The sequence below is a fragment of the Diceros bicornis genome, chromosome 20 (assembly GCF_020826845.1).
Source record: "Diceros bicornis minor isolate mBicDic1 chromosome 20, mDicBic1.mat.cur, whole genome shotgun sequence".
Lineage (NCBI taxonomy): Eukaryota > Metazoa > Chordata > Mammalia > Perissodactyla > Rhinocerotidae > Diceros > Diceros bicornis.
Window position 1 is genome coordinate 31,930,839 of NC_080759.1, and position 21,791 is coordinate 31,952,629.

Here is a 21,791-nt window from a genome sequence, read left to right on the forward strand (position 1 = left end):
CGTTTCCCTGTACATACATTCACTATCAATGAGTATTGAGTGCCTGTTTCCTTACATCCTGTCCAAGTACAATATTTCGTCTTATTAAGAGTGAAAGATCTTTTCAAGTGTTTATTCTTCTGTGAACTATCTGTTCCTATTCTATACCTACTTTTCTATTGAGTTGTCGTTTTCTTTTTGATTTATAGAAGCTCTTTATGTGTCAGAGAAACTAACTTTTTGTATTTTAGTCTCAAATATTTTTCCTGATTTGTCGTTTGCTTTTGCTTATTGAGATTTTTCCCATGTGGATAAGTTTGTATGTAATTAAAATCTTCAGTTATCTTTTGGGATTTATGTCATAGTAAAAAAATCTTCTTCACTCAATGAGGTTCATAAAAGAATTCACCCATAGTTTCTTCTATTGTAGTTTTATTTTGTTCTGTAAATCTTTTGATCTATTTGGAATTTATCCTGGTAGAGGTATGACTATGAATCCAGCTTCATTTTTTTCTAAATGGACATACTTGTGCTGACATGATTAATGGATAATTTAACTTTAATCCTCTGGTTTTTGAAGGGTAACTTTTATCATATACTACATTCTAGTATTTACTTGAGCCTATATCAGAACTTTCTATTTTGTTCCACTTATCTGACTTTTTATGCATGTGCTATTACCATGCATAAGATAAAGGTTTATGATATGTTTTGTGTCTGGCAGAGCCGGCACCCTTTTGCTTTACTTTTGGGGGGGGTGGGCGGGGGGCAGTGTTTTCTTATTAAATTTTCTCTATGGATATATAGATGTAGTATAAGTTGAGAATTGAAATGTAGATGATCTCTGACCAGTATACTTTGTATTCTTGAAGTTATTTTTTTGTTTCATTGGTTTTATTAAATAATGTAGCAGGGTCGGTTGCTACCAGCCAAGCTCAGTAAAACTATTATTCACGTTCTTTCTTTTTTTAACTTCTTAGGGGAGTCTTATGTTTCATAAACTTAGACCTGTAGATCAATTGAGGCATCTACTCGTGAGTAATGTAGGTGGAGATGGAGAAGAGATTGAAAGATTCTTTAAGTTAAATCAGGTAATTATTTGTACTTCTTTTTTCAATGTGATGATATTTTAAGCAATAGAAATGATAGCTAAATTTTATATGTTAGGACCAAAATACTGTAATTAACACGTAATGTTACCAATCTTCCTTTCTTTACCTTAGTCACTGTATGTTTACTGATATTTGGGAACATGATTAATATGCTGTAAGGCTTGTCGTAAATACTCAGATTTTTCTCTGTTGTTGATAAATTCTTATTAAAGTGTAATAGTAAGAGTCTGATGTTCAAATTATATGACAAATGCATTTTTACTAAAAGGACAAGACATTTGTGGACAAATAGTTTTTTAAAAAATTTTTTGCTTAATGCTGTGAGGAAAAAAATTGAGGCAATAATGATGGGGCCATCAGTATTTTAAAGCCACAACTAGGATTGATGAGGTAAAACTGGTAATGCTAAGTTTAAAATCAAGAGTATCAGATCAAAGTTAAATACACAGACTGGATTCAAACCACTAGCTCCACCACCAGGGTAGATTACTTGAATTCTCTGGGCTTCTATTTCCTCATATGTAAAATATGCATTGCTTTATAATATTATGTGGTATGAGGATTAATATATTCTAAACTCTTTAAATAGTACCTGGCACATGACGAGTACTCAATAAATGTTAGCTATTTTTACAGTCGTGCGTCACTTAATGATGGGGATACTTTCTGAGAAATGTGTCTTTAGGTGATTTTGTCTTTCTGCAAACGTCATAGAGTATACTCAAACAAACCTAGATGGTATAGCCTACTACACACCTAGGCTATATGGTACTAATCTTATGGCACCACCATCGTATATGCTGTCCATCACTGACCAAAAGGTTGTTATGTGGCACATGACTGTATTGTTATTTTCTAAAGGTAAAAAGACCATGAGAAAAAAATTAGAGGAATAAACCAGAAACTAAAATAGAATCTAGATAAAAAGAAAAAGAGAGCATCCGTTAATAATAGCGTGTACGATAAACTTTAAAACCAATAGTGTTTACTTCTCCTTTTTCATACCAGCCAATTTCATTCAGTCAGCAAATATTTATCAAGCACCTGTTCTGCTAGGCACAGATTTAAACACTGGATACAGCAGTGAACAAAACTTCTTAAAAATGATTATATTTAATATAAGGGAAGATATTCTTTTTTTACAGGAAGACCAGGCTTGTGCAACTTGCCTTATTCTTGCTTGTTCCACTGCTGCCTGTGACAGAGAAGTATCTGCTTGGGCTACTCGGGCTTTCTTCAGGTATGTGTCAGTTTTCTCTTGTTCTTGGTCACTTTTTTAAATGTTTTTATTGGCCAGTGTGATAGTTTAAGGGCTTGCAAAACAGTTGAGTGACTATACAGGCAAGTTACTAAAATTCATTTGCAGAAAGATGAAATCTGGAAAGATGATAATGCTAATGGAAACAGCTAGATTAGCATAATTTATGCATTGTTACCCTTTCTGTGGATTCTCTTCTCCCACTTCTCTGTCTAGTGTTCTTTCTACACCTCTTTCTACCTCTATTTTTTTTACTTCCTCAAACACTATACCAATTCTGCTTTATGTGCATCACTTGCATTCAGGGATTCTGAATCACTTTAAGGAAACTTTGTATCAAAAAGATATTTTTATTCGGATAATATTTAGCTAAGAGTAAGAATTTACAATGTGATTTTGTTTAAAAGAATTTTTTTAAGTACTGTCTAACCATAATCTATTATGAAAATTACAGTGCCATATACTCATTCAGTAAATTCTGTGCATTGCAGACCCCTTTTTAGAAATTGCCAGAATCCCTTATAATTCTTCCTGGTAGCAGTTTCAAGTCAACATTTACTAAATAAGTATTTTATTATGTATCTATGCATATATTTCACTGTCAACACAATACATTAAAGTCTCTAATGTTTAAAGCATTTATTTTGAAGCTAAGCAGGACTTGGAATAATTCCAACTTTAAGATGGATAGTTTCACTGAATAACTTCAGCCTCCGTTATAAAAATAGGTACGGCGGTGAAGCACAGATGAGATTTCCAACCACTCTCCCTGCTCCGAGTAATGTTGGTCCCATCTTGGGGTCTCCTGTCTACTCTAGTGAGTATGAAACATTGAAATAAAACTGTTTCTAGTAGAGTTTGAATTTTAGAAGCTCTGTAGCATATTTTAATGTGTAAAGCTTTTCGTTATATTTTATTTATTGCTACTGTATTATTAGTGAGTAAGTCTATAGATGTCTAACTCTTAAGAGTGATGATCTATTAATATTGAATCCTTAATATATACTAAGGAACAAAATAAGATATACCTAATACTATTTACAGTACTCATTTGTTTTTTTTTTTTAATTTTTTTGTTTATCTTTTGTGTGTGTGTGAGGAAGATCAGCCCTGAGCTAACATCCATGCTAATCCTCCTGTTTTGCTGAGGAAGACCAGCTCTGAGCTAACATCTATTGCCAATCCTCCTCCTTTTTTTCCCCCAAAGCCATAGTAGATAGTTGTGTGTCATCGTTGCACATCCTTCTAGTTGCTGTATGTGGGACGCGGCCTCAGCATGGCCGGAGAAGCGTTGCGTCGGTGTGCGCCCGGGATCCGAACCCGGGCCGCCGGGTAGCGGAGCTCAAGCACTTAACTGCTAAGCCACGGGGCCAGCCCAGAACTCATTTGTTATTTGTTCAAAAGGAAGGAGATGAATGATTTAATAAACTCTCCCCTCAATGTTTTACAAAGTAGAGGTTAGAAAGTTACTAGGAAATGAGATGAGTCCCTAATTCTTGAATATATTATGAATGGTGCCACTCCTCACTCTTATGCTTAGAAACAGCTTCTGTATCTAATTTTGATTAGATTCAAAAGGTTGAGAGGTAATTTTATAAATCTTTATATTCTTCTTTCCTTTTTAGGTTCTCCTGTTCCTAGTGGTAGTCCATATCCAAATCCATCCTTTTTGGGAACACCATCTCAAGGTACCTCTTTTCTTTGTTTTAGGTTGCTACTACCATTCTTTTTGAGGAGCTAACGTTGTGAGTTTATTATCCTTAGTACTTAGTGTGAAAAAGATTAATTTGCCCTATTGCCTTGAAAATAATGTAATTTAATAGAAGTGACATCCAAGCAAGTAATGGCATTTGGTCATGAATGCCTTTACTAAGGAACTCCTTCAGTAGTGTAGCTGGAAAGCCCCTTATTTGGGCACCAGGATTTAATTACCAGCTCTGAAATCTGTATAATTAGGTTTGTTGCACTGCCAGCGTTAAGAAGCAGTGATTGCAAGCTTTCTTTCCTTTTCATCCTGGATTGCCAACTCTTGAAAGCCTATCTGGGAGTTCCTGTCCAAGGCTAAGTCTCTCTTCTTATCAAGGAAAACCCAATTAAATATCTATTTATTCCAGAATTTTTGTAAATATTCTTACCTGGGGGTTTAGATAGAACAAACTTGGGTTATTTAGAATTCTGAATGTTTAAGGTTAAATTTTAAGATTTGTTTTTCTTATGTGTGTACAAGGTGTACATCCTCCTGTCATGTCAACTCCAATGTGTTCTGTGGTAAACCCAGCAACTCAGGCCACAGGTATTAGTTGTATGGCTGGACCAGAGATTGTGTACTCTGGAAAACACAATGGTATTTGCATCTACTTCTCTCGAATCATGGGGTAAGTTTTTCATGGAATAATTAACTGTTGCTCACTTTGTTCTATTTTGTATAGTTGAATATGTTTTTTTTTTCTTTTTTTTTTGGAGGAAGATCAGCCCTGAGCTAACATCCAATGCCAATCCTCCTCTTTTTTGCTGAGGAAGACTGGCCCTGGGCTAACATCCATGCCCATCTTCCTCCACTTTACGTGGGACGCCGCCACAGCGTGGCTTGACAAGCAGTGTTTCGGTGCGCACCCGGGATCCGAACCTGTGAACCCCGGGCCGCCGAAGCGGAGCGCGTGCACTTAACCACTACGCCACCGGGCCAGCCCCTGTAGTTGAATATTTTTAACTCTCAGTTTGGGACATCATTTGTTTCTATTAAATTTTACTCATAGTTTTAGCTCACTTGTCCATCAAGAAGATTATTTTCTATCATTCAGCTGTTTTGTTATCTAACCATCTGTATTTGTTGCTGTGTTATATACATATATATATATCTTCAAAATATATTTACATGTACATTAATATATAGTGTTACAAACCATTCCCTAGCTCAGTGACATAAGTCTGCAAGTCAGCTAGGCAACTCTGGTCTTGGCTGGGCTCACGCATGCATATGCAATCAGCTGAGGTTGAACAGAGCTCTGTCACTCTTGGCTGGACCCTGACATATTTAGGATCATGTTTGTACGCTGGTCTAGAATGTCCTTAGCTGGGACAGCTGGGTTGTTCTCCACATGGTTTCTCATGCTAGCAGACTAGCCAGGAATTATTCACTTGATGGTGGCAAGGTTCCATGAGAGAGAGTAGAAACTCACAAGCCTCTTGATGCCTAGGCTCAGAATTGGCCTACCATCATTTCTACCTCATTCACTTGGCAGGAGGTTGTCTCCAGGCAGATTTAAAAGGTAGGAAATAGGGGGCTGGCCCAGTAGTGCAAGTGGTTAGGTGCGCGTGCTCTGCTGTGGCGGCCCGGGGTTCGCCGGTTCGGATCCTGGACGCACGCCAATGTACTGCTTGGCAAGCCATGCTGTGGCGGCATCCCATATAAAGTGGAGGAAGATGGGCACGGCTGTTAGCCCAGGGCCAGTCTTCCTCAGCAAAAAAGAGGAGGTTTGGCAGATGTTAGCACAGGGCTGATCTCCTCACAAAAAAAAAAAAAGGTAGGAAATAGACTCCTCGTTATCAGAGAGGCATCAAAGTCATATTGTAAAGAGGATAGGTGTAGGGAGGGATAAAGAATTACAGCCATTTTTGTAATCAGTCTACCATATCATCTAGTTAGTTATCATGTCTGGTATGAATTTGTTTGTTTTTGGTGAGGAAGATTTACCCTGAGCTAATATCTGCTGCCAGTCTTCCTCTTCTTTTTACTTGAGGAAGCTTAGCCCTGAGCTAACATCTGTGCCACTCTTCCTCTATTTTGTATGTGAGTCGCTGCCCCAGCATGGCTGATGAGTGGTAGGTCCACACCTGGGATCCAAACCCTCAAACTCAGGCCGCCAAAGTGGAGTGCACCGAACTTAACCACTATGCCACGGGGCCAGCCCCTGTGAATTTTTTTTAGATTTGAGATGTACGCTTTCATTTGAATCATTTGCTTAAAAATATGATGAAACAGTGCAGAACCCCTTTGTAAATTTGTTTTTGCATTATAAGCTTCCTTATGTACAGTTCATTAACCCAGAACCTCTAGATTTTTCTTCAGCAATATTTTGTTATGCAAAATAACTTTAGATATGTCAGGTTTGAAAATTTTGTGGTTTTCTGTTCTTTGAGATAACATAGTAAAATGTTAAATGAAACTATTTCTACACTTTAAAAACTGAATAAACACATCGAAATGAGTTTACTACATATTGTAATTACTTTTATTCATCTACATCACAACCATTAAAACATTTTTTGTTCCAGAAACATCTGGGATGCTAGTTTAGTTGTGGAGAGAGTATTCAAGAGTGGCAACAGAGAGATCACTGCAGTAAGTTAAATAGTAGTATCCATTCTCTATATGTAACCAGTTTATGTTAGTAATGGATAAGTAGCTTGTTTCACATTTCTTGATGTTATAAACAAGATGCAATAATTATTTGTATGTGTTTGTGTACTTCTCCAATAAACTGTCCACCCCCTGAGTTAAGTCTCAGCTCTGTCACTTATTAACTGACGAGTAAATTTCTTAACATTTCAGAGCCAGATAACTCACTGTAAAATGAGAATAATAATATATCTTCCTCATAAGGTTGTTGTGAGGGCTGAATAGAGTCAGTCCTAGTACTTAATATTGCTTAAAGTTACTATTTAATATTTTGCTTATATTAAAACTCCAAAACTCCATGGACTGAATACTGATTTGATGTACTTTCCACAGTGCTTTAAGAAGACATCTTGTAGAACTTTGTATTATCATAAATTCAGATAAGATTTTTTTTAATGTGAAATATGGACACATTTATTTTAAACTTTTTTCTTTTTAAAATGAAAAGATACCAAATATCTTTTCAACTCCGATACTCTTTTAAAGTTCACATTTCTAAGAATAAGAATGTATTTACTTAACATAGTATGTGATTTCATTTATGTGAAGTTCAAGAACAGGCAAAACTAATCTATAATGATAAAAGTAAGAAAAGTTGTTACCTAGGAGGTAGAATAACTCATGACTAGAAAGGGGCATTAGGGAACTTTCTTGGGTGTTGGAAATATTCTATACTGTGGTTTGGGTCTGACTACATTAAAATGTAAAAAGTCATCGGGATTTGTGTATTGTACTGTCTGCAAATTATACCTCAGTAAAATCAGAACAGGAGGGGAGGGATCTAGCCCTTGGGTATCTAGCCCTTGATTCTGGTCACCAAGTGGGAATTGATATAAGAAATAACTTTACTATTTATAAAGATAGGGCACCTCAAAATTATAACTTTATACTCAGTTATAGATATACAGAGTATGTGTTTTTTATATATACACTTTTTCAGTGTTTTTAAACTTTTTAAAATACTTCCTTTCTTACAGATTGAAAGTAGTGTTCCTTCCCAACTGCTGGAATCAGTGCTGCAAGAACTAAAAGGTTTGCAAGAATTTCTTGACAGAAACTCCCAATTTGCAGGAGGACCATTAGGAAATCCAAAGTAAGAATTAACAGGATTTATTTACTCTTTTTTTCTTTTGCTCAGATCTAATTAACACATTATAAAATTCATCCTTTTAAAATGTTTAGTTCAGTAGTTTTTAGTATATTCACAAGGTTATGCAATCATCACCACTGTCTAATTCCAGAATATTTTCATCACACCAAAAAGAAACTGTATACCCATTAGCAGTCACTCCCTGTCTTAGTTCAGGCTGCAATAAGAAAAACACTACAGACTGGCTTAAAACAAGAAACATTTATTTCTCACATTTCTGGAAGCTGGAACTGTGAGATCAGGGTGCCAGCATGGTTGAGTTCTGGTGAGGACCCTCTTCCTGGTTTACAGACAGCTCTTTTCTGTGTCCTTACATGGCAGAAAGAACACGAGAGAGCCAGCTCTCTGGTCTCTTCTTATAAGGATACTAATCTCATCATGGGCACTCACACTAAACCTAATTACCTCTCAGAGGCCCCACTTCCAAATACCATCACTTTGGGGATTAGGGCTTCAACCTATGAATTTGGTGGGACACAAAAATTCAGTCCATAGCACTCCCCAGTTCCCCCCGACCAGTCCCGGGCAACCACTAATCTACTCTCTGCTCTATGGATCTGCCAAATTCTGAATCTTTTATATAAATGGAAATATACAATACGTGGCCTTTTGTTTCTGGCTTCTTTCCCATCGCATAATATTTTCAAGGTTTGCGTGTTGTAGTGTATAGCAGTACTTTGTTTCATTTTTCAGTTGATCAGTTGATGCACATTTAGGTTATTTGAGCTTTTTGGCTATTAAGAATAATGCTGATACGAACATTCCTGTAAAAGTTTTTGTGTATGTTTAGGATGAACATATGTTTAGGATGAACATTTTTTTAATCATAAAAGTAACATGAACTTTTTGTAAAAAATTCACATCATTCTGCAAAAGAATTATGATTTGAAGTATGACAGTATAAGCTTTAAAAGTATATATAAATATATATTTCTTTAAAAGTGAAAATAGGGGCTGGCCCTGTGGTGTAGTGGTTAAGTTCAGCACATTCTGCTTCGGCAGCCCAGCTTCACGGGTTTGGATCCCGGGGGCATACCTACACCACTTGTCAGCCGCGCTGTGGCAGTGACACACATATAAAGTAGAGGAAGATTGGCACAGATGTTAGCTCAGGGCTCATCTTCTTTGAGAAAAAAAACAAGATTGGCAACAGATGTTAGCTTGGGGCAACTCATCCTCAGCAAAAAAAAAAAAAGTGAAAATAGAATCTAAGTAGACATACTTTTATGAAATGTCGTTTACATTTGGTATATATCCTTCAGAGAATTCCAAATCAGTGGAATAAATTATCTTATTTTTGTATTGGCTACATATTATTCCATTATCTGTATGCAAGCATTTAATGATATAACTCTAGTCATGATTAGGTTGTTTCTATTTCTGGATGTTATAAACAAGGTGCAGTGATTATTCTTCTTTGTACGTGTTTGTGTACTTGTTCAGTTATCTTCAGATGAATTTCTTTAAAAGTAGAATTATCGGGTGTAAGGGTTCTTGCACTTTTTTTTTTTTTTTGAGGAAGATTGGCCCTGAGCTAACGTCTGTTGCCAATCTTCCTCCTTTTTTCCTTTTTTTTTCTCCCCAAGGCCCCGGTAGATAGTTGTACGTCATAGTTGTACATCCTTCTAGTTGCTCTATGTGGGACGCCACGTCAGCATGGCTTGATGAGCAGTGAGTAGGTCCAGGCCTAGGATCTGAACCCGTGAACCCTGGGCTGCCATAGCAGAGTGCACGAACTTAACAGCTACGCCACTGGGCCAGCCCCTGTAAGAGCTCCTTAAAATGATAATATGTAGTATTTAGTTGTCTCCTGAGAAGGTTACGTCGATTTTCTTTATTTTTAGCCTACAGAACGCTTTTAAGTGTATCTTAAACAACATATAAATCGATTTCTTCCCTGCTTTTTACCTCAGTTTAAGAGTCTTTGTCTTTTAATAGGAGATTTTAACCCCTTCCCATTTTGTTGGGATTAGTTAAAGGTTTGATCTTATTCTCACCATCCTGAATATGTGCTTTTTGTTGTGTTTCTTGTTTTTCTTGCCTTCCCCATTCTCTTATTTCACTGGATTGATCAGGCCTCGCCCCATCGCAAATACTGATTTAAAAGTTTTATATATGATTTTTCTTCCTCTAGTAGTTAGTTTTAAATTCTGAAAAAGACACATCTCAGTCAGCATTAATAATTGAACAGAATCTATTATCTTACCTCCTTCTCCTGCCCTCCACCACTATCCTTCTTCCTAAAAGAAAGGTCTTTTTTTTTTCTTTTTCTTTTCTACCATTATGTTCTTCTGTTAATAGTTTCTAAGTAGTTTATTGAATTTTACAGTTATAACTGCAATTATCTGTTAATTTTATAACCTGCTACTTTACTGATTTTACTGTTTTTAGTAGTTTTTTTCATTGGGTTTTTTTGGATTTTTCAAATATGTAACCCTGTCATCTGCAAATAGAGATAATTTTACCTTTTCCTTTCCAACTGTAGTTGCTTTCTCCTGTCTGCATAGGCTGCTGTCTCCAACACACTGTTAAATAGTGGAGACAGAGTGGGCATCTGGTCTTGTTCCTGACTTTAGTGGAAAAGCATGTAGTGTTTCCCCATTAAAGAAGGTGCCTAGATGGACATAGTTTATCATGCTAAACACAGTATCCATCCATTTCTATTTTATTGGGTATTTTTATAAAGTGAGTGTTGGAGTTTGTCAAATGTCTTGTCTGCATTTTACAGAGATGATTATATAATTCTTTCCTTACCTTTATTAACAGAATTATATTAACAGATTTCCTAATTTCAACCAACCCTTGCATGCCTGCAACATTAGTGTCACTAAGTACAGGAATTTTTTAATAGCTTTTTGAGATATAATTTATATACCATAAACTTCACTTATTTTAAATGTTCAGTTCAGTGACTTGTAGTAAATACATAGAATTGTGCAACCATCATCACAATCCATTTTTAGGACATTTCTTTCACCCCAAAGACATCTCTCTTGTCCGTTTGCAGTCACTCCCCATTTCCACCCCTGAGCCCCAATTATTAATCTAGTCTATGTCTATAAATTTACCTATTCCTGACATTTCATATAAATGGAATCATACAGTGTGTGGTGTTTAGAGTCTGGCTTTTTTTGTTTAGCATATTTTGAGGTTCCTGTTTGAGGTTTATGTCGTAGCGTGTATCAGTGCTTCTTCCTTTTTATTGCCTACTGGGTATGATATTTTAAGGTCGTAGTCCTTTTCTCTCAGATCTTCATATGCATTTTGCACCATTTTCTTCCTAAATTTTAATGTTGCAGAGAAAAAGTACATTGCCTTTCTGATTCTCTTTCCACTGTAAATGGCTTGTGTTTACTTTGAAATTTTTTATGCTTTCTTTTTCGATACTGAAAGTCAGAAATTACACCATAATGTCTTTAGCTCTGTGTTCTTTCAGTGTATGTTGAGAACTAAACATTTTCAATGAACATTTAGAACTAAAGACTTAAGCTTTGGTATATTTTCTTCTATTATTTTTATTTATTTATTTATTTATTTATTTATTGTGAGGAAGATAAACCCTGAGCTAACATCCATGCCAATCCTCCTCATTTTGCTGAGAAAGACTGACCCTAGGCAAATACCTGTGCCTATCTTCCTCCGCTTTATATGGGACGTAGCCGCAGCATGGCCTGACAAGTGGTGCATCAGTGCACGCCCAGGATCCAAACCCGGGCTGCCAGCAGTGGAGCGCCACGGGGCCGGCCTATTATTTTTAAATTAGTGTACTATTCCACCTTTCCCATTCTCTTTGGAGAATCATATTGACTCTCCTGGATCTAGCCTCAGTTTCTGCTCTTTTCTTCCATAATTTCCTTCCTTCCTTCCTTTTTTTTCTCCTGCAGATTGCAGAATTCCTAGAGTTGATGTTCTCAATCATTTAATTCTAAGTAACATTTGTTTAATTTCTCTGATTAATTTTTTTTTCCGGCCATTATATTTTTAATTCCAAGAGCTCTTTTATTTTCCAGTTTTTCCTTTTTCATGGCAACTAGCGCTTGTAATATGAATCCCAAATCTCACTGAGAATACAACTAGAATTGTTTTTCAAGTTTTTTCATTTTTCTTACGTTAGTTGTTTTATTGGGGGCTGTTGCTTTCAACTGCCCAGCATAGTCCATCTTTTCCAAGCTAGCAAATACATTATATTTGATGGTATTTTTCTGGCTGGGTTTATAAATTTTTATATTTACTGATTGATATAGGTAGCTGATTAGACCTACTTAGCAGTTGTGGTCAATGTTCAGTAGCAGACCATCATGCAAACAAAGCTCTTGTGAAGCTCCAATGGTTAGTTTTACCCTAGAATATGATAAGAATATGGTAAAAATCTGAGATTAGGTCAACAGATAGATTTCCCCTCAGTGTGCCAGAAAGACCAGTGAAGCTGTGGTTTCTCTCAAGTGAGTTGGGAGACTGTAGCAGCGTCAGCACCCTACATTATTTAACGTATTGTCATTTGGCTCCAGAGGAAATTTGGGCCTCCATGCCAGGGCCAACTAGATAAGATTTAACTTTTATTTTGTGTATTCTTTGCCAACTGGTCCTCTCCAGCCTTTAATAATTGGATTTTAGAGTTATTTATACCAGTTAGAGCTTGAAGTTGCCAATGGATTGAAAGAAAGGAGTTCTAATAGCAATGGGATACCCTAGTGGATTAGCCTGCTATGTTAATCCCATCTAATGTGCCTGCCCTGCCCCCCATGTTTGTTATGATGGCCTAGAGTTTGCTAAGGAGCAATATAACCACCAACATTAGGAGCCTACTGGAGCCCTCTGCAACAAATCCACCATTTTGTTTGTGAGCTATTTACTCTTATGAAAAAGTAAAGTATGTGATTGAACACTGCATTTAGTCAGCCTACATGGGGGAAGAGACACCCTTGCTGAACTGATGTCCTGCTATAATGCTCAATAATTTTAAAAAATATTCCCTTCTTCAACTGTCTGGTTATCCTGAGATTCATTTTGAAAGATTCATTCAGAAAGTGTGGATAAATGTTTACTTCTTTGTCTTTATTTACCAAATTTAAAAGTAATGATTTGGTTTCCAACATCCTCCGAAGATGCGTAGCGTGATTTTTTGTTTGTTTTTTGTTATATAGTAAAATTCACCTTTTTTCAGTGTGTAGTTCTGTGAGTTTTGACAAATGCATAATATTGTATAACCTCCACCACCACAACCAAGATACCAAACAGTTCCATCATGCCCCAGAATTTGTCTTGTGCTGTCTGTTGTATCCGAACTGTCCTCCCACGCCTAACCCTGGCCGCCACTGATCTCTTATTCACCTCTAGTTTTGCCTTTTCCAGAATGTCATATAAATTTATTCATATTGCTGCATATATCAGTCCTCCAGAGAACGTCAGTCTTGTTTGTTTCAGCAGGCAGTCTACCTTAATTAGGATCAGACTGCAGGTTCTGTCTTCCATTCTGTGGGCAGTGATTCCAATGTCAGTTTAGTTTTCAAAGCCTTGGCTGTGCTCTTTGGGTCTGTCCCTCACATGAATCTCTCACGGGGTATTCTGGAACTTGTACAGTGGTTTATATCTCAGTTCAGTTCTTAGAATCTTTGCTGTGTTTCTTTGGGTATGTTCCATGCATATATAGCTCGGGGAGTGAGCCCAGAAGTTGTGTTGATCATACACAGACTTAGGGGATCTCCTTCTTCAGCCTCTTCTTGCTATGACTTCCCTCACATTCTCTAGCTCCCAGGGGTCCCTTTTACTGGTCCTCTAGATAGAAAATCAGTGCCTCTCTCAGTTTTAGCTCCCTTGGTGACATGCAGTTTTGCGGAAATGGTGGTTTCTTTGGAGCAAAGCAGCAAGAGAAAATAACTGATTCCCTCCAACTCTTCAGACCATGGGGCCCCCTTTTCCTAGGTCCTCTGTTCCAGGGTTTTTCAACCTTGGCACTGTAGACATTATGAACTAGATAATTCTCCATTGTGAGGGCTGTCCTGTGCATTGTAGGAAGTTTAGGAGCATGCTCAGCTTCTACCTACTAGATACCAGTAGCTCTCCCTATTCATGACAATCAGAATGTCTCCAGACCTTGCTGAATGTTCCCTGCGAGTTTTACTGTCCACACGGTTCTGAGACTCGGCTCACCTTTGGTCAAAGCCTAGAGATAAAGGAGTAGGGGGAAAAAACCCATTAACTCACCTCCATATGGGTTGTCATTTGAGTTTTGACTTCCCGTCCTCTAGCTGTGTGCTGTTACTGACTTTTCGTAGTCCTCAGATAGTAGTTACATTTTGTATTCTGTCCTGGGTTTTCAGTTGTAGGCAGTGGGAGAGGCCATAGTATAGGCTCACTCCATCTCAGCCAGCGCCATCAGTTGAGGCTTTTATTTAGTGTCATTATGAATCTGTGGTTTTAAACATATTTAATGTGTTTCAGTCTGTTGCAGGTTTTTTAAATAGAAAATGGTCCCATCTTTTGCCTCTTCAGATTGCTCTGGAGTCATTTTGACATTAGTCTTTGGTAGCTTCTTTGCTTTCTAGTATGACAAAACGTCCCAGGATCATTTGGTACAATTCCTGCCTAGACCTGGAATCAGCCATTTCTTCAGAAAGCCCTGGTTTCTTTTGGTAGGAAATCATATGAGAGACTACAGCTGGAGGTATTCATTGCTCCTGGTCAAGCTGTATATTGTTTTGTTTTTATTTTTTAATGAAACAGAATTGTGAGTTGTGCTGTTGTTTTCAGTTCAGATTTAAAATTACAGTTTTTGCTAAATTTCTTTTACCCTAAAGATCTTGTTTTCTAACAACATTGACATAATCACTTACTTGCTTTGTTCTATGATGTACCAGTTATAGCTTCAGTAGTCATATACTTTTGAAGCTGACCAAGTGTCAGCTACCGAATAGAAATTTTTCCTGAAAGTTTATCAGTCTTTTGTTCTCATCCCTGAAGTTGCATTAACAGCTCAAATATCAGATTCTTCACCAAATCAGCACCAAATGCTCTTTCTTGCTCATTTCTCTCAGTGGCCAGTATTTCCTTACAGATTCTTTGCTTTTTACTTTTGTCCTGGGGTTTTCTCATCTGTAAAATGAGATTCTTGATAGTACCTACCTGATAGATTTGTTGTGCGTATTAAATTAAATCATTGGTGGAGGCAAAAAAAGTGTTCAATAAAAGGAAACTATTATTATTCATCTACTCGCAGTGAAACTTCAAACATCTGAGAGATTAAAATGCTTCGTTTAAATTGTTATCATTGATTTGCCAGTGATTATTTCACTAATCTAAAGAGCAAAAAAAAAAGTGTTTACAATATATTGTAGTTTATTTATATGAAATATTCAGAATAGGCAAATTTATAGAGACAGTAAATAGATTAGTGGTTGCTTCAGGTAGAGGTGGGAAAAAGGAGGAAGTGGGGATTGACTTCTAATGGGGGATGGGTGAAAATGTTCTGAAATTCAATTGTGGTGGTAGTTGCACAACCCTATGAATATATTTTAAAATTTAAATTGTACACTTTAAAGGTTGAATGGTATGGTATATGAATTACGTGTCAATAAAGCTGTTAAAAACACAAATACACATTTTGGAATTTCTGTTTCAGTACTACTGCCAAAGTGCAGCAAAGGCTGATAGGATTCATGCGTCCTGAAAATGGAAATACCCAGCAAATGCAACAGGAGCTGCAGAGGAAGTTTCATGGTAAATTATTGCTTCTGATCAGTTAAATGTACATGACCCCAGTAAAGAGTTTTATTAGTTAAATAGAAAATAATGGACGTCTCTCAATAAGATCTAGTTTGGGATAACGCAAATATTTTTTATTAAAATATCATTGTGATTGGGGAAAATGGGACAATATGGATATCATGTATTTCTATAACTTTCAGCCCATAAATTTGTTTCCCTTCCTCCATCAGAAAACATGATATATACCTTATTTTTTGAGTGGGTTTTTTAATTGGTAAAAAGTTTACCATTTTAACCATGTGTAAGTGTACAGTTCAGTGGCATTTAGCACATTCACATTGTTGTGCGTACATCGCCACTATCCATCTCCAGAATTTTCTTCATCTTCCCAAACTGAAACTCAGTACCCATGAAACAATAACTCCCCATTTTCCCCTGCCTCTGCCCCTTGACAACCACAATTCTTTTTTTCTGTCTCAGAATTTGGCCACCCTAGGTACCTCATATAAGTAGAATCATACAGTATTTGTCCTTTTGTGACTGGCTTATTTCACTTAGCATATTATCTTCAAAGTTCATCCATGTTATGGCATGTGTCAGAATTTTCTTCTTTTTTAAGATTGAATAATATTCCATTGTATGTGTACACCACATTTTGTTTATCTGTTCATCCATTTGTGGACACTTGAGTTACCACTTCTGGGTATTGTGAATAATCCTGCTATGAACATGATCTACAAATATAAATTTGAGTCCTTGCTTTCAATTCTTTTGTTATATACCCAGAAGTGGAATTGCTGGATCATATGGTAATTATATTTGTAGTGTTTTGAGGGAGCTCCCTTCATACTGTTTTCCATAGCAACTGCACCATTTTACATTCCTACCAGTAGTGCACAAAGGGCTACAGTTTCTCCATGTACCAGTTATTTTTCAAATTATTATTTTTTATAATATCCATCCTAATAGGTATGAAGTGGTATCTCATTGTGATTTTGATATGCATTTTCCAATGATTATTGACAAACCTTTTTACAGGGTTAAAAATGTGTATCAAATTTTTGACTGTGTTATTTATTTATTATAAACAGTAACAAAGGAAAGAGCAAGGGAACTGGAAAATTCTCATGAACATCAGTTATTCTGGTTATAAATTGGAATAATAACAAATTATTGCTTAAATTTTGCCTATCATTCAATTTTTTTAAGTTCTTTTGTCTTCTGTTGTTTGAGCCAATTATTCTGGCTGATAGAACTTTGCCAATTAAGACCCAGCCATTTACTCTTGTCCCAAGGTACTTCCTTCCCTTCCTGCTGGCCCTTGTTTTCTGTTCACTGTTTTGTAAATGCTTTTTTCACTACTGCTAATGAAACTTCAGTAAGGCCTCAAGCCTGCCAATACCAAGCATTAGTAAAGATTTATACAAATAGGAACATTCAAATTGCTGGCAGTATATGCTGAAATGACCATTTTGGAAAGCAGTTTGATCATATATGTATAGCAAAAGCTGAAAATGCATATATACTCAAACCAGCAGTTCACTAGGTGTACGTCCTAGAGCAGTCTTTTTCAGGCTTTTTTCCTACAGTAAGACCCAAATTTACCTGATTTACATTTGCATTATGACCCAGACGTTTAAAAGCATACACACACAACTGAAACAAAATTTCAGAAAGTAACTCTACCTGTTTTACACTCTAATATTTCTTTCCTTTTTTATTCTATTCTGTCTCCTTTTTAAGGAAAAAAAAACTGTCAGGACTGACTGAATTGATTTCATGACTCACCAGTGCATCTTAATCCAAAGTTTGAGAAACTCAGTCCTGGAGAAACCTGACTGCTTTCCAGGAGGTCCAGGAGACCTTTTTTAAGGATATTGATTGCATTATTGTTTTAGTAGCAAAACATTGGAAACAATATAAATGTCCTTCAGGTGGAGAGTGGACCTGATTATAGTATACTTGCATGATGGAACACTGCAATTAAAATAAATGTGTTAGATTTAGATTTAGATTTATAAATATAGATAGCCTGCAAAAATATAACTGGGTGGAAGGAACAATGGTGTAAATTATTTTAAAACACAGCAGTATTTTTATTGCTTATGTGTACACACACACAAACACCCAGAAACACATATATATAGTGAGAGGATAAAAATATGAATTCAACAACTCATGATCATAGTTTCCTATGATGAGAGGAGGGAAGAGAACAATGGGGATTTCAACCTTAACTATAGTTGTTTTTATTTGAGGTAAAGTGTTGATTTACTTGAAATAAAACAACTTAATTTATGTTATTTTATAAAACTTCATTAGTTGTGTTTTATAATTAGAGGCTCAACTGAGTGAAAAGGTCTCACTTCAAGCAATCCAGCAGTTGGTTCGAAAATCGTACCAGGCTCTGGCTTTATGGAAACTTCTTTGTGAACATCAATTCACTATCATTGTAGGAGAACTTCAGAAGGTAGGAAATTTTTTTTCCCCTTAAGATCATACTGTTAATACTATGCTTAGTTTTCTTTTGAGTGAGCTTTAATCTTATATTTGGGCTTGGGAGGGGATTATTTGGGGAAGCATTTAGGGTATGATAAAGTTAGTGTGTTATAGGAAGATTGCACTAAAGTGTGATAACTCGAGGGATCCACTTTGTTAAAGCCACAAGTTTTTACAGTATATAAGAACTTTATGGAGGTATGCGAATGAAATCTTACTTTACCAAATTATTTTTTGAAATAGTGGATTGTAACCTTTATTTGGGCTGCAGATTCCTTTGGAAATCTGATCAAAACTCTGTCTCACTCTCAAAGAATGCATACAGACACATACACAAAATTTTCGCATGTAATTTCAAGGGGTCCCGTAACCTAAATTAAACATTCCTTCTTTAAAGAAAGATGGTTACCATTGTGGGAAATGAATGGTTCATATTTCTCTTGCTGTCCTCATTTGAATGCTTTTTAAAAGTAATAATTTGCTTCATCTAAGTATTAAACCATTTAGGGGGAATGTATTTCTGCGTATTATTCAATTGTGAACATGTCTAAAGATAATGAAAATAGGGCAAATACTATAACTAATCTTCGTATACACTTGACTCATATTTAGCATTTTAAAGATTTTCCCAACTTTACCTAATCATCCTTTTTTCTTTTTCTTTATTGAATTTAAAGTGGATCCCAGACATCATGTCATTTCATTCCTACTTAACTTTAATATGTATTTCTAAAAAAAGATGGACATTTCCTTAAATAACAATGTCATTATAACACTTGGCAATATTAACAGTAATTCTTTCGTAGCATCTAAAATAATGAAATTTCTATGATTGTCTTAAATATCTTTTTACAGATTGGTTGATTCAAATCAGAATCTAACCAGTTGGTTCACTCATTGAATTTGATTTTTGTTTCTCTTAAATCTCTTTCAATCTAGAGCAATTTTTCCTTCTTTTTTCCCTTGGTTTTACCTTGTAGATATTGGGTCATCAACCGTGTAGAATGTCCAACATTCTGAGGTTGTCTTGACCTTCATTGTAGTGAACTTGTTCCTCTATTTCCTGCATTTTCTGTAAAATGGAAGTTGAGTCTACAGAGGCTTGATTAAGTTCAGGTCCATTTATCTGAGGACAAATAGAATGCTTCATAGGTAGTGGTTTCTATGTCAGACTGTATTTATTAGACCAAAAGTTTTGATTGTCCCACTTTTAGTGATACTAAAATTGATCACTGGATTCAAGAAGTAAGTCCAATCTTGCCATTGTGAAATTCTCCATCAGACTTTGAAACTTTCATCATCTATTGATAATCATTACCTGAATTAGTTATTTCATTTAGGATTACAACATGGTCATTTTCTAAATATTTGCTTTTTTCCGTATTTATTAACTGCAATTCTATAAAGAAATTATTTTCTCTTATCCTCTAGGGCTATTTGGTTACCCTGAAATGTTTAATTCTTGACTTTGTGTGTGTGTGTGTGTGTGTGTGTGTGAGGAAAATTAGCCCTGAGCTAACATCTGTTGCCAATCCTCCACTTTTTTCTGAGGAAGATTGGCCCTGGGCTAACATCCATGCCCATCTTCCTCTACTTTATATGTGGGACACTGCCACAGCATGGCTTAATAAGTGGTGCGTAGGTCCGCACCAGGGATCCGAACCTGTGAACCCTAGGCCGCTGAAGCAGAACACATGAACTTAACCACTACACCACCGGGCCGGCCCCTAATTCTTGACTTTTAAGTACCAGTTTTCAAAGTTAAAAGGCAATCCCCCAGTTCTTTCCAGTAGTGTCCAATCAGTTGTTTTGTTTGTGGTTTTATTTCTTTTAAGCACATACTTTTTTTTCTTTTTAAAAACCCAATTTAAAAATGTTTAATTATGAAAACTGTTTTCCAAGCCAGGTAGAATAATGCTTTTTTTTTTATTGGGTGATAAACATAACATAGGTAAATTTTTAGCCTAGGTATCTTTTTGTGATCCCCCTTAAAAGTTTCCTTCCTTGCATTACGAATTGTGTGCTCAAGGAATGCAAATTAAGTATTAGTCCAGTATTTAAACACAGATTGGATATTTGCTGAAATTTAGAAAAAAGAAATAGCAGTCAAATCACTAAACAATATTTTACTGTGGTATAAAATCACCTCAATACTTTAGAACTGCGTTTTAACAAGAAAATTTGTTCAAAATGAGATCACACTCCAATCTTAGAAGGCCTTGAATAATAGAATTCTAACATGATTGAGGAAAAGTAAATGTAAGCCCAAGTTCTTTCCTGGTTATAACTAAAGTCTGTAGACGTGGCTCTAATTTTGGTTCTACCTGGGTCTTACTTTCCTCATTTGTAAAGTGAGAGATTTGGACTAGACATACTGTGGGTTCTTTTCCAACTCTATTTGATTCTATGAAAGTTTGCAAAAATGTGTTAGTTTGTATAGTTTAGTATATTTTCTTTTGAATTATAGACTCTTAATATTTTGGTTATTTTAAATTATTGGAAATATGATATTCCTATGTTTTGATTGAAAAAAGGATTTTCTTTTATACTCCTAGGAATTTCAAGAGCAGTTGAAAATCACCACCTTTAAAGATCTGGTAATCAGGGACAAAGAACTGACTGGAGCATTAATTGCTTCTCTTATCAACTGCTACATCAGAGATAATGCTGCTGTTGATGGCATTAGTTTACACTTACAAGATATCTGCCCACTTCTGTATAGCACTGATGATGCAGTTTGTTCTAAGGTATGATGCTTTGTTACCTATTTCAGTGTTTTCTTACAGGAGGTTTCATGGTATGATGAAAAGTACACTAGAACTGGAATCAGGAACTATCTTCTTTTACTTAATATATGACCTTGGGTAGGTCTCTTAACCTCTCCTGGCCTCAGAATTCTCGTCTGTGTAAGAAAGGGGTTGGAATGTATGATTTCTTAAAATCCATGTATATTAAAGTTTTTCGTAAAGAATCTTTGATAGTATTTCTAGGCTATATTTAAAAAGACAGTGGTTAAACATGCTTCTCCTTAGAAATTAAGGAAAATCACTGAAACTTTGTCTGTAATGAATTAGAGTTAATTGGGCAATTTTTATTGATCCTTTCCTACAGGTGGAAATAACTTAAAAAATCAGTGTCCCACGGACTGCCTGCTGACCAATAATGTATTGATTAGGCAAGAGATTTACCAGTCAAAGCTATCTTGCTTAATGTATTTGTGAGAGGAGTTAAGAATAGCTAGGATTTTTTGGCAAAAACTTTTCTGCCTAAAATTAAGAAGTAAGTTTGTAGAGTTGTTTTTATTTTTGATGATAATAAACCAGATGTAAATTTAGACATAGACCAAAACTTATGTTGACAGCATCATCTGTGTGCTTGATTTTATATCTTTTTACCTTTCTATCATCTCTACTGCTAGGCAAATGAGCTCCTTCAGCGTTCCCGACAAGTTCAAAATAAAATTGAAAAGGAGAGAATGTTAAGGGAATCATTAAAGGAGTATCAAAAAATCAGCCATCAGGTGGACCTATCCAATGTTTGTGCTCAGTACAGACAAGGTGAGAAACAAAATGTTCTTCATACCTTTTGCTTACCTCAGGGGACAAATGACTATGTGAATAAAACAAGGTAGTGATGAAGAGCTTCTTCCCAGAGGCAAATATTCCTTCAACTTCAGTGCATGACAGAGGA

The 21,791-nt window shown here is 36.0% G+C and overlaps 1 protein-coding gene across 1 annotated transcript in view; it reads left to right on the top strand.

The window, feature by feature from the left end:
• NUP155 (nucleoporin 155) overlaps positions 1-21,791 on the top strand; it is a 60,820-nt gene that overhangs the window by 23,776 nt on the left and 15,253 nt on the right. The window contains exons 14-24 of the mRNA XM_058564209.1: positions 960-1,070; positions 2,237-2,331; positions 3,078-3,166; positions 3,975-4,037; positions 4,577-4,724; positions 6,625-6,691; positions 7,726-7,841; positions 15,517-15,614; positions 17,942-18,072; positions 20,657-20,848; positions 21,520-21,658. Of these exons, the coding sequence (XP_058420192.1) occupies positions 960-1,070; positions 2,237-2,331; positions 3,078-3,166; positions 3,975-4,037; positions 4,577-4,724; positions 6,625-6,691; positions 7,726-7,841; positions 15,517-15,614; positions 17,942-18,072; positions 20,657-20,848; positions 21,520-21,658 (1,249 nt within the window). The remainder of the gene's footprint in view (positions 1-959; positions 1,071-2,236; positions 2,332-3,077; positions 3,167-3,974; positions 4,038-4,576; positions 4,725-6,624; positions 6,692-7,725; positions 7,842-15,516; positions 15,615-17,941; positions 18,073-20,656; positions 20,849-21,519; positions 21,659-21,791) is intronic.